General features: G+C 27.2%; 2 protein-coding genes and 1 long non-coding RNA gene across 3 annotated transcripts in view; 1 reads left to right on the top strand and 2 right to left on the bottom strand.

Annotated features, from left to right (window-relative positions):
• The window catches only part of LOC122635817, a 15645-nt gene extending 6404 nt beyond the window's left edge, over nt 1–9241 (top strand). Inside the window, exon 2 of the mRNA XM_043826489.1 lies at nt 8077–9241. Within this exon, the coding sequence (XP_043682424.1) occupies nt 8077–8606 (530 nt within the window). The 3' untranslated portion in view covers nt 8607–9241. The remainder of the gene's footprint in view (nt 1–8076) is intronic.
• Nucleotides 1–18722, bottom strand: part of LOC122635846 (glutamate receptor 1-like) — a 64074-nt gene that overhangs the window by 40640 nt on the left and 4712 nt on the right. The window lies entirely within an intron of this gene.
• On the bottom strand, nt 4597–17197 carry LOC122635828. Its single transcript, XR_006328770.1, has 3 exons — nt 17042–17197; nt 5516–5619; nt 4597–4703 (listed from the first exon to the last, which is right to left on the bottom strand). It is a non-coding gene; the product is annotated as an uncharacterized LOC122635828 (long non-coding RNA).

Here is an 18722-nt window from a genome sequence, read left to right as displayed (position 1 = left end):
CAACATAATTTAAGATACTTTTTTTTTTTTAGTAAAATATCTGTGGGACAATCAGAGTTTTTAGAGTATTAATGTGGAATGTAATTCAAAAATGTTTAGGAAATAGTGCATTATTGTCAACAATTTTGGTCAATTTTTATATAGAATATATAAAAATTATATATAGTAATTATATATATTTATATAATTATATATATATAATTATATAAATAGTAAAATTATATATAGTAGTGTGGACCAAAGAGAAAGAATAGCTTATATTTGTGAATTTTACTTCATTCTAAATAGTGCTATGTTAATAGTTGAAATTCTACTAAAATGCACATTATATCAAATAAATTCTTAAACTAATAAAGCTATTGATTTACGTTGACACATAAATAAAGCTAACTGCGATTCGATAAGCTCATTCCACTTTAATATAGATCGTAACGGGAATTACTTATTAAACGACATTCATGTATACTTCTTGGACATTCGTATATATTTCTTAACTAGCCCTGGTCAATCATTTTTAAGAGTATATATATATATATATATATATATATATATATATATATATGAATTTATATAAACATTTGAATATATATAAACATGCATGAATCCCATATTTACGGATGGATATATTCATAATCTAGTATAATAAAGAGGCAAACGGAAAGAATGTTTATTATTCAATCGATAATAAATATATACCAGCAAAGATATAATTATTCTCTCTGTTTTGAATATATACACGAACATCGCGTGACTTCCGACTTACGTAATAATCATAATAAACGTCATAATAATGATCCTTCCAATAGTTTAAAAATTTAGTCTCGACTTGTCTGCTTCAGTTGTCGGATAGAAAATTTTTCATTTCCTTTAATCATTGCCTATTCGTAGAGATTGAAAAGTAGCACGATAATTACTCAATCTATAATTATTCAAACGCAGAAAATGACGTTGATCGTGCCATTAAAGATAGTGTTTATTCTTTTTCTCTTTCTTCCAAAGATTGCAAGTTCATCCGAATTTCGCACTATCAATGTCGAACAAACTCCTTTAATCGTAACCATTTGCAAATTATACGAACTGAAATCTGCGACATTTTTATACGCCGAATCGGTAAAAGGTAAAGTTATTTCTCATTTTCTTTTTTTCATTTGTATTGCATTTATTTTCATTTTCCTCAGAAATGGAAATGACAACGATGATGTTTAAATCACTGAGAGACGAATATTTTCTCGTTAAGGGGTTCAGAGCACAAATTTATACTTTTCACAACTGCAAGAATCATGGTACTACTTAAAACAAACCATACGACCGTATTACATAGCGCAGATCTCTAATTTTAACGCGATTAATAAGTTCTCTCTAGCAACAAGTACCTTTGATATATCTTCAGTATTATGGCTAGTTATATTCATTTACAAGGAGAATAGTACCGATTATTATCACAATCCACTAGGTAATATATTTCATTTGAAATTCAACGCCGAAATAATGGTCCGTTGTAGTACGGAAAATATTTTACGAGAATGGTACTCGATCGATACTAATCAAATCGAAATCAATGATGTAGCTACTTGGAGCTTAGAGAGAGGAATCACTGAAATGATTCCAGATTTTCTTTACAAAAGAAGATAGAATTTACAGGGCTCAATCATGTTACAATTAAAGTAAAATATTTCTATCTTCCTTTTTTTTACTTGACAAAATTTGTTTTCATTTATTTCTTTCTTTTCTTCTTCTTTTTTAAGATTCACAATTGATAATTAAAAACAAGAACGACGAAATAGACGGTATATTTGATGGAATATTAAAAAAACTTTTAGTTTTAAGTAAAAATTTTTATTTCAATTTTAATAATTTTATAAATTTTAGTTTTAACATTGTCTTAAAAATAGAAAAATACGGAAAACGGAATCTAGAAGAAAAGATTTGCTCTGATGGAATTGCAGAGTTATATACTGGACATGTTGATATTTTTTTCAGATTTTATTATAAAAAAAAAAACAAATTGAATGTCGTTGACTTCAAGCTTCCTCTTTTGAACTCCAAAAACATTCTCGTTATTCCAGAACCAGAATATTTCGTAGTTCGATCACTTGTTAATATGATAACTTCTAATCGAATTTTTTATTCTCTTTTTCTTTATGCGTTAACGTTTATAAATTAAAAAATTGTTATTTTTATAGGCTTTTTCTCATTCTGTTTGAACTGCTGCGTTCGGAGTATTAATCGTTTCATCGATCTTCCTAGTCTTTCTCAAAATAAAAAGTGGAAGCAATCGTAAAATAAAATATTTATTGATTGATAAGTATTTGGAGATTTGGGATATATTTTGCCAAAAGGGACTTCTTGGTTTGATTCAATGTTATTTGATTTGCATTTCATTTCATTTCCCTAATAGATATATTTAATCAAAATATTCTTTTACTGTAGATTTCTCTTATAAATCTTCGTTATGAATAGCATACGTATATTCTATTCAGCTGATTTGATAAGTTTTTTGACGTCCGAAAATGACGTCTTACCATTTCATTCATTAGAAAGCTTCGTTGAGGACGATACTTATCAACTTATCCCCTCTCGTGGTACAGCTTTTTTTGATAAGTTTGCAGTAAGTATGATACATACGTCATTATATATGTACAAGAGTAATAAAGTAATTAAGTAATAAAATTTGTGGAATGAATTCCTCATATATGAAAACCACCTTCCATGAAAATGAGTACCGAAATACTTCAGTTTTCAGATATGATATTTTGAAATTGAATTTTATAGGATTCGAATGATGATTTACTGGAATTATGATACACACTTTTCAACATTTTCTTACATGAATTAGTATATATGTTAACATTTTTTACATGAAATTTTCAAAATGTCTATCTCTTGCTGGAATATTGACTTTACTTTATGGTCCTATTGAATTTCGAATATGCTTACTTAGAAATTATTGTGAATACGATAATCAATTTGTGGTTGATAGTGATATTCAATACAACAAAAAATTTAGCAAATTTTGTTACATATTTAGTCGGAGTGTAATTAAGGTTTTAGATTTGATTCCAAGGAATAAAACTATAATGATTGGAAATCACTAATTATCCTTTTTTAAAGTCTAATAGATCAAGAATTAAACATTTTTGAACCCATTTTGATAGATCCTATTTTGTTCTTCTTTATATATAAAGAATTCATATTAGAATTTCTACCACGTTATTTTCTTGAACCCTGTATACAATTTTATTATTAAAATCTGTTATTAAGTTACAGATTTGTAAAAATCGGAAACCAACAATATACACGAGTAATGAACTGAGCAGTATAGGAAATCTGAATATTCCATGCAATGTGGTTCGTATTGAAACAAAACGTAGAAATAGTTTTGCTATAGTTTTGTCTGAATCCATTCACCGATCTCATCAACTTTCAGTAAGATACAAGTATTAACTAATATAAATTTTCAATTAATATCTCTTATAGCACTAGTTTATTCTAGGTTGTAGAAATTCATCGACTATGGTATGATAAATTTTTTAAAATATAGATCATTTATGAAAGGATCCAATGATATGATCAAGCATCAACCGATTTCCTTAATCAGCGTTATATCTCCTATTTTCTTCTTCTTAATTGATATTGTTTTAAGTACTTGCATTTTGATCATGAAAAAGTATATTTTTGTTCGTAAAGGAAAAAATATTTCCCCTGAAGATCGTGTCCCATCCATTAAATCTTCAGTATTTTCTGTAAAGACGAAGAAATATATTAGAAATGTTGCAATACATTAACAGATCGATAATTTATACGCGTAAGGTTCATATCTATTAAGAACTGTAATATTCGCTCTAAGTGATACTTATATCCTTGTTATAATTTTTTAAAGTAATAAGAACATGTTTATATTTATTTAAATTTTTACATTACGTAATACAGTTTGAAATTGAAACAGAATCTTTTCATTATATACGTGTAGACCTATACAATACATATTCTTTATTTATTGATTGTACTTGCACATATTTTAATTGTTTCAAACTGCTTCGATTTTTCATACTTGCGCAGAATATGATATGGTTAGATATTTCATAATCGAAATACACATTTCGTTTTTCATCTGTTATATATAAAACCTGATGGTGTACCTAACAGAATTACATTTCCATTAAATTTTCTGTAAACATAATTTATTGTCTAGTATATGTCAATTATGACAAATTTCTCAAGACGGCAATCACAATGAATGAACCTTTTACATAAAGCATATACGCACACACGGATTTAGTTTTATATATATAATATATTAGTATATATTCTATATATACTATATACAAAAAATATATAACAATATACATTAATAATATGTAAACATATTCTTAATCACTATAAAATTCTTTTACGATAAGATCATAATCTAGCTTGAGGAATAATTAGAATATAATATTTATATAAATATTCATACGAGTATAACTTGGAATACAGTACTTCTTTCGAAAATATGACGATACAAATGCTTCAATCAAAAGTTTTGTTTATTTGTTATTTTAGTAGGTATGTTCCACTACTTTTCAATAAAATTGTTGCATTTGTTTAATGACTTATATTTACATAAATGGAATTTTGACATATCTTGTTTATATACTTCCGCAGCAATTTCACATTCCCTAGATAGGACGAAGCACAATACTGTATACCATCCTTTTCTTGTCCTGTAACATTTCATGATGAAATTTAAAAATTCTCAAAAAATTAGATGTCAAATGCAATTGGCTTAACATTTAAATTCCAAATGAAATGTCAAGGATTGTTTACGATATTTATTGACAACCTTTATCTACGATTTTTACGATATAACAATTTAACAATTATTCTTTAATAATACAAAAAAGACTAAAATATGAAGAGAAGAAGTAAAAAAAAAAAGATATGAAAACAAGTATCAGACCTGAGAAATGTACCACATAAGAAATTATTCGATTAACGCACAGTAACATTATATTTCCTCAGAATATACTTTGGCAGGTTAAGAGTATTCAAAGAAAAATTATGAGATACGTCTTTCGTGATTACATGATTCGAAGAAAATTAAATGATTCGATATTCATGGAAAAATTTTTTTGCTTCACATGACATTTTTTTATAAAAAATTTGTTTATAAACATTTTTTTGTTTTGTTTGCTTTTTCTGACAATGAAAATTATAACACCGAGAGTTCTCTTACAATATATCAGTAAATATTTTAATATTACGTGATTGTAAGTCGAATAAAAAGGCTACATCAACTGTTGCGTAAAATATAATTTTGCCTTCTTTAATTTGGATTGGTACTGGATCGAATAAATGTCTGTTTTATTTGTCATAAGACAAGTGAGATAACTTACGATATCTTTGGTATTAAGAGCGAATGAAATCAGTAGGATCCATTAACTTTCCAACCTTATATAAATTTAAGAATAACTGATTAATAATAACACATTATAATTACGATATATTTTTAACAAATTTGTAAAAGTACTGATACCTTTGCTGCAATCGAAGAATATCAATCCAGTCAAGATTGCTTTGTTCCAAACCGATTGAATGTTAGCATCGCTACTGTCCCTATGTATACATTTCAATTTACATCTGAAACAAATATCATTAGCTATCCGTGAATTTTTAGCCATCGCATTCGATCACGTAATTCACAACTCATTTTCGTAGCCCTTGTGTTTTTATTGATCTCAATGTTATGATCCTATTTTTGTAACCTATGTATTTTTATTGACTCAATGTCATGATTTTAACTTTATTCGTCAGTTGATCATTTGAATCTTAACTAATCGTGCGACGGTCGATTGTAACTACAAGACATCTGGTCAGGTCGGATAGGTTCATAGACGTAGTGTGCACTATTTAATCGATATCTACATCTTTGATTTTAACAACCGTCTATAGAATTGTTAACTTGCTAATCTTATACGCAAATTGATTTCACAATGCCGTTTTTAGATAATATAATAGATATAATAGATATAATATAATAGATAATATAATAGATATAATATAATATAATAGATACTTAACTTATTTAATGTACTTGTATGGATTCATTTTGTACGGATTCCCTTCCGCTTGTTTCCATATATGAATAACCTTACGATGAATTCTAACGGAATTCACCATAGTTGCAATTTCTTACAATGTAAGTGCGTAAAAATCCTTCAATTTAGATATAAGCTTATAAAGGTCGCCTGAAACCAATTCATTGCAAATCATTTCGAAAGCTATACATCCGATGAAATATAATAAACAATATAGCTAACAAGTCAACACTTTGTCCTCTGTTACCTCAAAAGTTATAGCCATAACTCCCGATTTGTAATAACACAATTGAACGATTCAACACTAAATATTTCTTATAATTCTACCTCTGCCATTAATTTCTGTTAAACTAATTGATTATTAGTGCATTGTGTGAAATTCTATGTCTATTTCTTTGTCTGATATTTACGAATGTACGTATAGCTACGTAATGTGTTATAAAATTTGTAATGCACTCTATTTTATTACTTTCATAGTATTCTTGACGCTAATTTGTCGTGTAGGTCACAAGATATCGCAAAGATAAAAAAGGTCATGGAAGTGCTCGTAATTTTCCATATTTTCTCTTTTCTTATATTCTGTCACATAGGATCAATGCGTTCGATGCTTAATGCGAAACTGCATGAATAATTAAAAGAAACGAACATCCTTTCGTTCGTACTGTTTACCTATTGCACGGACGTATGTCTTTGAGCGTAGGTCATGCTTTTAAATCAGTAAAAGCAACATAATTTAAGATACTTTTTTTTTTTTAGTAAAATATCTGTGGGACAATCAAAGTTTTTAAAGTATTAATGTGGAATGTGATTCGAAAATGTTTGGGAAACAGTGCATTACTGTCAACAATTTTAGTTAATTTTTATAATCGTAGTGTGGATCAGAAGAAAAGAAGAGCTTATATTTGTGAATTTTACTTTATCCCGAAAAGTGCTATTAAGTTAATAGTTGGTATTCTAGTAAAATGCACATTTTATCAAATAGATCCTCAAACTAATAAAGCTTAAGAACTATTGATTTATGTAGACTCATAAAGCTAATTTCTATAAACACATTCCATTTTAATATAGATTTTATAGATTAATGGGAATTGCTTATTAGACGATGTACATATATACACCACGTGTCGCGGTCGATCATATTGTTAAATACATGTTTCGATTTTATAAGTCAGAATATCTATTAAAGTATCTCAATAAAATTGACATTTTAAGAATTTCTTTTAACGTGTGACTGTTTCAAGTAGAGTAATATAAATGCATAATGTCCATACGTGCGTGTCTATACACACACACACACACACATATATTTGCATATGTACATATATATACGTTTATATATATTTATATAAATATATATATAAATATATATATTTATATATGAGATAAATAGATATGAATTTATATAAGTATATAGGTCTTAGTGCGTATATATGGATGGGTTCGCGCATATATCAAAGATAACTATGGAGCAATAAAAGAAGCAATTGGAAAGAATATTTAGCAATCGATCGATAATGAATATATACCAGCAAAGATAAAATCATTTTCTCCTCGCTAATATACACACGAACATCGCGTGACATCCGATCTACGCAATAATCATAATAAACGACGTGATAATAATCCTTTTAATAGTTTAAAAATTTAGTCTCGTGTGGTCTCCTTTGACTATCGGATAGACAATTTTTCAATTTCTTTAATAGTTGTTGATTCGTTCAAATGCAAAAGCAGCACTATAATTATTCAAAGGACATACGAAGAATATGACGTTGATTGTGCCATTCAAAATACTGCCTATTCTTTTTCTCTTTCTTCCGAAGACTGCAAATTCATGTAAATTTAATTCTATCGGCATCGAACAAACTTCTTTTATCACAGACATTTGCAAATTATACGGACTGAAATCTGTGATATTTTTATATGCCGAATCGGTAAAAGGTAAAGATATTTTTCATTTTCTCTTCGTTATTGCTATTATATTTACTTTCATTTTCCTCAGAAATGGAAATGACAACGACAATGTTTAAATGGAGACGAGCACTTTCTCACGAAGGGATTATGAGCACAAATTTATACTTTTCACGAATGCACGAATCATCTTATTACTTAAAAGAAACTCTACGACCGTATTACATAGTAGTGATCTCTAATTATAACACGATTAATGAGTTCTCCTTAGGAACAAGTACCTATGATATGTCTTCAGCTGTGTGGCTAGTGATATTCATATATAAGGAAAATGGTACCGATTATTGTCACAATCCACCAGGTAATATATTTCATTTAAGATTCAATACTGAGATGATGGTCCATTGTGGTACGGAAAATATTTTACGAGAATGGTATTCGATCGATACGAATCAAATTGAGATCAATGATATAGCTACTTGGAGCTCAGAGAAGGGAATCATTAAAATGGTTCCAGATTTTATTTACGAACGAAGAAATAATTTAAAGAGTATAATCATGAGAGCTGTAATAGTAAAGGCAAAATATCTTCATTTATACATCTTTTCTATTTTCTACTGAAAAATATTATTTTTCATTTTCCTTTTTCTATTGTGTAGGGTTCAACATTCATAAACCTAAAAGAGGATGGCGAATTAGGCAGTACGTTCAATGAATTACTAAGAGAAATATGTGTTGCTCTTAACTTCAGTTTCGACATAGTCTCAGAAGTAGAAGAGTTCGGAAGATGGAATCCAGAAGAAAATACATGGACTGGAGCAATTGCAGAATTAAATGCAGGACGAGCAGACATTTCTCTTGCTGGTTTTTCTATTACCAATGATAGATTAAATGTCGTTGACTTCGCGCTACCTCATGTGATCACCAAAAACTATCTCTTCATTCGTAAACCAGAACTATTTGCGGTTGAATGGTCATCTCATTTCTTAGTACGGTTACTTGCAATTGAATTCTTTATTATTTTTTTTTTCATGCGTTAACTTTAATGGATAAAGAGTTGTTTCTTTTTAGACTTTTAATTATTCTGTTTGGATTGCTATGTTCGGTGTAATAATCGCGGCAACGATGTTATTGGTTTTTCTCAAAATAAGAAATGGAACCGATCGTAAAATAAGCCATTTGTTAATCGATAATTTGTTGGAAATTTGGGGTATATTTTGCCAACAGGGACTTACTGGTTTGATTCTATATTTTTTGATTTGTGTTTTTTTTTTTGATTCTTCTAATAGGAATATTTACTCAAAGTATTTCTATGTTGTAGATTTCACACAGATATTTTCGTTACGAATAGCATACTTCTCAATATTTCTTTTGATTATCGTCTTTTGGGCCGGCTATTCAGCTGCTTTGATAAGCTTTTTAACGTCTATAAATCACGTCTTACCATTTAATTCATTAGAGGGCTTCGTTGCAGACGGCACTTATCAACTTGTCGTCGCTCGTGGTACGGCTTACTATGATAAATTTGCAGTAAGTATACTTGCAGTAGGATATATACGTCATTGTATATGTATAACTTGTGCTATTTTACACGCACATATTTATGTATAAAAAATATGTGTAGGGAGATAAAGAAATATATTTACTTACAGAATTCGAAAGATCCGTTTGCAGAGAAAGTTATGAAATTGATGTTAAAAGAAGAAAATTTGCCCATTACCGAATTTGAAGCATTTGAAAGAGTACGATGAAATATTATAAATTAAATGTTAAAGAAAATTCATTTATACTATGTGTAAACTAACTATATGGCAAAGTTTCATAAATTAATTATTCATTTATGGAAAAGAGAAACTAGGCTCTAACATGAGGAAATACTTAAGTTTCGAGTTATAAGATTTTTAAATGGAATTTCATAGTACTTCAATATTTATTTGCTTGAATTTTGATACACACTGTTGGCATTTTCTTGCATGAAATATTCGAAGTATCCATGTCCTGCTTGCATATGGACATTTATTGGACTTATTGATTTCCGAAGAAACTTCAAAAAAATCCTACGTATGATTATGAATATGGAAATCTATGTTCAGTTCAATAAAAAACTTATCAGATTTCTTTGCATACTTAAACAAAATCTAACTAGTATTCCAGATTTTATTCCAGAAGTAAAATCCATGATTCAAAATAACTAATTTTAAGATTCTGCTTTAAAGCTTAATAACTCCAAAGTTAAACATTTTCGGAACCATATTGATAAAACCTATTTCTTTTTTCATTATGTATGAGAAATCCAACTTTGAAATTTTGCCATGAACTTTTATTGTATACATTATTGTATATAATTTGATTGTTAATATCCGTTATTAAAGTACAGGTGTGTAAAAATCGGAAGCTAGCATTATACACGAGTGATAAATTTAACAGTATAGGAAATCTGAAGATACCATGCAATGTGGTTCCTATTGAAACAGGACATCTAAACAGTTTTGCTATGATTTTATCTAAAAACAATCCATTCACCGATCTCATCAATTTTCAGTAAGAATACAAGAATTTAATAATATAAATCGTAATTTTCCGTATATTATAGCACTAACTTTTTCTAGGTTGCAGAAATTTATCGACAATGGTATGTTAAATCGTTTAAAATATATATTTAAAAAGAAATCGAATAATATAATCAAGCATCATCCGGTTCCTCTAATCAGCGTTATACCTCTTATTTCCTTCTTTTTAATTGGTATCCTTTTGAGTACTTGTATTCTGATCATAGAAAAATGTATTTTCGTTTGTAAAAGAAAAAATAACTCTATGGTACATTGTATTCCATCTATTAAGTCATCAATATTTCCTGTAAAGAAGAAAAAAATTATTAGAAATATTGCAAAAAATTACGAAAATTTTAAATGTGCTCGTGTAAAGAATTAACATTAACTTTCAATATTCGTTCTGGATGAATTTTCATTTTCAGATTATAATTTTGTAATAAAATAGAAAGATAAATATGCATACATATAAGCTTTTGCTTCACTTAATAAAGCTACTGCGTTACTTAATAAAGTTTTAAGTTAAAATTCTCAAATTAATTTGAAACTACCAACTTCTAAATTGAAAATATTTTCATTATATATATATATAATAAAAAATATCACACAATTCCAATTTACTTTTCATTACAGCAGTGTATCAGTATTTCCAAACATAGGCGTACGTATCATAGAGAAGGTAAATTTATTTTAATCATGTCAGGTCGTCTTGATTTGTGCAATCAGTCTGAATCCTTCATAGAGTCAATTGATTTTGGAGATTTTCTCTCTAACATAAATAAAATTAGGCTTTAAATAATTCTTCTTTTATTGTTGAAAATTTAGGTGATCCAATTTATTATATGGATAATATACAGATAACAATAAGTGTGAAGATGTTTATTATTTTCTATATTGTCTCTTGGATGTCTTATCATCTACCATACAGGATTAATGCTGTATAAGTAACTAAAAAAAAATATCTATTTCATTGTTTTCATATCGTACTGACGTATGTTGTTTAGAATGGGCCATGATTTTAAATCAACCTATAAAATACAATTTACATGATTTTTATTTTTTACTAATCTGCTAGAAATGGCAGTAAAATTTTTGAAGCGTTGAGATGGAATATAATCCAGAAAAGTTTGAGAACCTAACCATTCTCTTCTCTTTATGAAAATATTCTAAAATCTGTAGAATTCACTGCAACGTTGAAGTGATTTTCTAACATTGAGTACTGCTCGTTCTTGGAGAACTTCTGAGAGGTTTGTTTGTACTATTCATGTTGATATATTTATTGTAGGATAAACTTAAATCTTTATTCCCGGTTTGCGTATTTCCAGTTATTTCTATTTGATTTATGTAAAATTTCCAAATTCGACTATAATTTAGCGCAGTAATATAATGTAGATATCTTACCTTTTGAAGTGGTACTTTTTAGGATCAAAAAAATTCACATACACATACATCAAAAATATCATGATTTGTGTCGAACTTCAGACATAATTAAAAATTACATTTGTTTATATGTATACATATATATATATATATATATATATATATATATATATATATATATATATATATATACAAAATATAGACAATATGAATATGCATGTATCTATAAAGAATATAGAGCAAAATGTAATCTCATTAATAAATGAAATCGGACAATAGATTATGATTATTTAATAATTAGTAGCATTGATTAATAAATAAGAAAAATAGTCAATATCCTGTAATGAAAGGTCATGATTAATTTAATTATCTTTAATCATATGACGATTACATCTTTGATTACAATATAATAACTAATTTATTTTTAAGAACAATACTGTGAATATTTTATAGAAAATACAAAGGTATCATTCCATTAGCTTTAAAACAATAGTTCTAATAAATTTATGTTAAAATTTATTATATATTTATATACATGCATATGAAAATGTGCGCGAGTAATAGTTAATATTTAATTATTGTTTAAAACATTTCATATTACAATTTACGTGTTTTCAGTAAATTTATTTATTATTGTTGCATATGAAAATAATTACTTGAAAAACACTGAAAATCAGAGCAGTGTAATATATATATAATCAAAACTTTTTTTTATCATAATGAATATATATTAAGAATATTGTTATTCACAAACGAAATTATAATATTTCTTTATTAAATATATTTGTCAATAATAACTTCATTTCTATTAAATCGTAAAACATTAAATAATTAAAGGGATATTAACCTTGACATGATTAATTTATTAATGATTACAATTACCATGATAGCATTCAATAATTAAATACAGGAATAATTAAAAAACAATAGATTATTGTTACAATTTTGCTTCCAAGATCTATTTTATCTACAAACGTCGAACGTATGAAACACGTAGCGTGACGGGGAAGACATTTTTAATAATACTCATGTCGACAAACATTAATTATTTACGAAACAGATATGAGATTTTCGATAGTTAAGTCATAATAAATACATTTATCTATAGGCAATCGGGTTAGGATGCTCCGTACATTTATTGATTAAAATTGCTTCGCTGTCAACCTATGGAGTACTCGTCGGTTAATATATTATTATTTGAAAACGAAGACCAAGAAAGAATCAAAAGAAAGAATGTTCTGTATAGAGTGCAAGAAAATAATATTTCAACAATACAGCAAGATTTTAAATCTAAAGATCGATGGAGATTTGTTAAAAAATGCTGAGGAGAAACTCTAGATCAAATTCTTTTTTAAAAACCAAATGAAACGCGGATCAAGAAATATCGACTGAAACCTTTGATTCCTTATTGACAAAATATACCCCAAATGTCCAAAAAATTATAGAACTATAAATGATCTATTTTATGAACATTTCCATTTTTTATTTTCAGAGAAATGAATAAGATCGATGAAGCAATTAACAAACCAAATGTAGAAATTCAAACAAAATTAGTGAAAGTCTATAAAAATGACAATTCTGTGAACGATGAAAGTTAATGCATCCAGAATGAGACAATACAAAATTCGATTGCAAGTAATCACACTGAAAAGTAAGATGAACATTTAATCGCGAGTATTTCTGGTACCTGAATGAAGAAATAGTTTTTAGAAATGAAAATAGGAAGCGTAAAATCAACGACATTTAATTTATCATCGTTAATAAAAAACGTTGCGAAAACAATGTCGGCACGTCCAGCATATAATTCACCAAATTTTTTTTTGAAATCTACCTTCCATACTCTTTCATTTACGAGACAATGTTAAAAGTAAAACTGAAAGTTCTTTTAATATTTTACCGAAAAAGTCATCTAATTCTCCATCCTTATTTACGTTTACAAATGCCATATGTTAAAGGAGAAAAAGAAGTAAAAGGAAAAAGAATAAAAGCAAGACTTTTAAAGTAGAAAATAGAAAAAGTATTCAAATAAAAATATGTTGAGTTGTTAAGTGAAACAGCGCTCATGGAGAGATCTCGTAAATTTTGTCTTCTTTCGTAAACAGAATCTGGAACCATTTTAGTGATTCATTTTTCTAAATTCCATGTTGTTACTTCATTGATTTCGATTTAATTTATATCGATCAAATACCATTCTCGTAAAATATTTTCGGTATCACAACGGATCATCATTTTATTTGAATCTTAAATAAAATATGTTACCTGGTGAATTGTGACAATAATCGGTACCATTTTCCTTGTAAATGAATATCACTAGCCACACAGCTGAAGATATGTCAAAGGTACTTATTATTAAGGAGAAGTCATTAATCTCATTGTATTGTAATTAGAGATCACCACTATGTAAGAAGGTTGTGTTTTAAGTAGTACGATGATTCGTGCAATTGTGAAAAATACAAATTCGTGCTCACAATTTCTTCACGAGAAAGTGCTCGCATCTATTTGAACATCATCGTTGTCATCTCCATTTTTAAGGAATACAGAAATACATATAATAACAATAAAGAAAAGAAAATGAAAAATATCTTTACCGATTCGGCGTATAAAAGTGTTATAAATTTCGGCTCGTATAATTTGCAAATATCTATAATAAAAGGAGTTTGTTCGACGCCAATAGAATGAAATTCAAATGAATTCAGAGGAAAAAGAAAAAAAAGCATCTTCGATGATACAACAAAAACGTTTTCTTTGTCTCTCATTCAAATTATATAGCATTATTTTTTGAATCTGATTAATCATAAAGTGAAGAAATCAAGATCTATGTTTTAAAGAAAATAGGAAAATTTCTGTTGGATTACGAAAGAGGATCGCACGACTACATTTTTATACTATTGAGGGAAATATTGTCATTTAGATTATTATGATTATCATCCTGATGTGAAGAAAATGATCTTTTTTTGTGGTATTGATTTATTACCGATCGATTGATAATTATTTCATCTGCTTCTCTTGTTAAATTTATTATATATATAATATTATATAATATTTATTATATATGTATATACGTATATATTTACATACATATATACATATATATATATATATATATATACATACACATATATATGTTTCTTGTTATATATCTACATAGAAACATTACATGTTTACATTATTATACATACGATAAGAAAATTTTAAAGGATATTATGAAATAGCAATTGTTAAAACTTCAGTTTCATTTTTCAGAATAATTTAAAAAACGTTCTGATCGATATAATTGAGGCAAACATTTAAAAGTGATTTATGACTATTTTGAACAAGTATATATATATTGATTGTTATATATTGAGTGTTATATATATATTGAGTGTTTTCTTGTAAGTAATTTCTTTTTATCTATAGAAGTTATATCAAGCAATAAAATGTATTATAAAATAGATCCTCATTATATCTACACATTAGATCTATATATAAATTAGCTACCCTTAAACTATATTCTTTCGAGTACTCATTTCGTATGATCTGCAATTTGTCGGAATTTTATCCATTATATTTTGTACATTTAGTAAGAAATAAAATAAAAAATTTTCTTTTCAAAGGAAATTTAAAAAGAAATTTTTTCTTAATCTCTTTAAAATTTATTTCTTACGAGCCAACAATGTAGTGTTTCCCGGCTTTTTCTGTATCATGCTACCCCTGAACAACTCAAAAATTTTCGAAAATACCATCCTACATGTACATAACTACGGTATTCAATAACGAATTAAATAAAGTTTAAAAAAATACAGAAAGAAACTTATTTCGAACAATTTAAGAGTTCACGAGGTACAAGCGTAATTTATACTAAAACAAAAAGCGAAACCTATTTTCGTTAAAACTCATTTCTGTTATTATAAATAATAGAAAAAAAGATCAGTGACAGACATTAGCGACTTGAATATCTTTACCAAAAATCATGTTAAAAAATAATATTGTTTCGAGAATGTTTAAATAAATCCATCTTCATTGAAATCGGTCAAAAATTACTATTCTCATTGTTGAATGAAAATGTTGTTTTCGATACTTTTCTGGAAAAAAAAGTTTTGTACAGTGGTGCCTTTCCAAATCTGCGACAAAAGAGTAGAAGTTCGTATTCCTGCTATTGATTGTCATATTACGTTTAAATGGTGTATGTTTTATTTCCGTGAAATAGATTGTCTGCTTATTTATGTACGTAAACACATGATGATCGGATTTTCTTAATCATTCCAAGTGCAAAGAAATGCGTTTTACATTGTTGAGCACGGATAAGCTACGTAAACTTACTCGGGCATTTTAATGAGCTTCAAATGATTTCATGGCAACAATAAGGAAATACCTATCCAGTCGGTCATGTCAATAGATTTAAATTTCCAAAATATTATTAAATTTAAAAAACAAATTTTGGTTTTTTATATTTTATAGATTGGAAACATAAAAATTCTATAATCAATTGTGTATGTATTGGCCAACATTTAGATACGTAATTTAGGAAGCGTAAATTCGAGGCTGAGTAATTCGATTGTTTTTTTTTTATTATTTTTTTTTTTTTATTGTATCAATGTAAATAAAAATTATCAACTACTTTCTTTTCCTTATTTAATAATTTAGTATGTTGTTACTATACAATCTTATATTTATTTCCTTCCTTGACGGTTGACATGGGTTTCACGGTGATCTATACTAGCTAGAACACACCAGTAAAACAATTTTTTTTGATGATAAATACATATAAAGTATATACGTTTGTAAATTACTTAAAAAAAATAATAATTAGTGAACAACAACAAACATTTATATATTATATGTAATTTTTATAAAGATTAAAATACAAGTTCGCTTCCATATTATCTACGAGGTTTTACTTCTAGCATTATTATTTATGGTTTTCTCTGTAGTTCACTTTATATTAATACTGCTGTTACTATAATGATAATATATATTATAATAATATGATATATATATAATAAATATTCACTAATTATTTTTAATAAAACATTGTATAAAATCTTGTTTTTTGCTGTAAATTTATATATTAATTATTATATGCATCAATTATATTTATTATTCATTTGTCTTAAAATATACATTTATTCTGAGACAAATACGAACTGCATAGTATCCAGCAGGACATACTGCAAGACACAGGCTCCATCAAAGAAGATGTACATATGAAAAATTGAAAAGTGTGAGGTCACAGCTTACAAAACTACTTATCCTATCTACACGAAACCGATTGTTATAACGCGTGAGAGAAGTATGACCTAACTTATCTACTAAAGCTTATACACCGATATGATAAACGCATGATGGAGACACTGTTCCGTTACGTGTGTAGTTCATATTTTGCCCACACCTGTCGCTGTAGTCACATTCTCTTCTAGCGAAAGATGATGAAAGGCATAATAAGAAAATCAAAGGCATAATAAGAAAAAATTTTTTTAAGTGTATTTCAAATTTTATAGTTCTCAGCAATCTCAAAAGTTTTTATTAGAATATTACATCAGTATATCGAAAAGTACAACAATATTCCCATATTTCACTTTTCGTTTCACTTCAACTTTTAATTGTCCATCTCGCGCTAAAATGTCTTAATAAATTTCATTTCAAAAACAAAATTAATTTTCACATATTCATACTTGAATCTACAAGCAAACTAATTATATTAGAATATGGCATTTGGAAGCAGCCATTCATCTTTTATTTGAAACATGTCACAGTATGAATAATAATAATAATAAATAGTAATAGATAAACCTAGAATAATATATAAATAATAATAAATGATAGTAGTATATAATAATAAATAATAATACAAAGAATTAAGAAGTACTATAATATTTCCTTTTTCACATCAACATATTATGCGTGTTATGAAACACAAAACAATCTTATCTGATAATGAATTTCAATTATTGCATTAGAACGCAACCATAAAATGTACTTTACATTTTGTTCATTGCCGATGTGGTTGATCATTTGAACCACAATGATTATAGCATTGCCAATCAAAATTACGAAATGAAAGAAAAGAAACATGGCGTACGAGTCTCACCTAATGGCGTGGCCAATCAGAATTAATAACACATAAGAAAACAACGTACTGCTACGAACCTAACAAGGAATGTTACAAGAAATAAACTTTTCTTTTCACTCGCGTTTTCTAATGATATAGTTGTTTTCATCAAGTATTCCACAAGAAATTAAATAAGATCAAAGATCTACGAGTATGTTTTACATTATATCTATCATTATATTTATCATTATCATTTTATTAGAAATTTACTAATCAGTTCAAATTTTAAAGTGTATCAAGTACTTATAAGTTAAATACGTTATTAGAAATATATTATTTCATATAATATTGCATTAAACACATGATTAATTGTTTATGCTATATAATCTGAAAAATTAAGATTTTATCAAACTAAATATTAATATATATATGTTAAAAGTTCATAACCTAACTTGTTTTTGATAGAAATACTGATATCTTTTTACATCTGGCTTATTTTACACGTGTAATTTTATCATTTCTATGTATTATTGCCTATGGGATATGTTCGTTAATCTAATGTTTCCATCTGTTCAAGCCTAAATAGTAACAAATTTGTAGAATTACTTATCATTATTATACAATATATAATACATCAAATCATCAATGATAATGTAAGATAATTATTTTTATGATTACCAGGATGTTGATGCCAAAAAAGAATCGTGTAACCATATATAAGCTCCTTTTTAAAGAAGGTATAATGATAGCAAAAAAGAACTACCAGACTGTGAAACA

The sequence above is a fragment of the Vespula pensylvanica genome, chromosome 19 (genome assembly GCF_014466175.1).
Source record: "Vespula pensylvanica isolate Volc-1 chromosome 19, ASM1446617v1, whole genome shotgun sequence".
Lineage (NCBI taxonomy): Eukaryota > Metazoa > Arthropoda > Insecta > Hymenoptera > Vespidae > Vespula > Vespula pensylvanica.
Note: the sequence above shows the minus strand (reverse complement) of the source record. Positions and strands in the feature narration are given on the sequence as shown.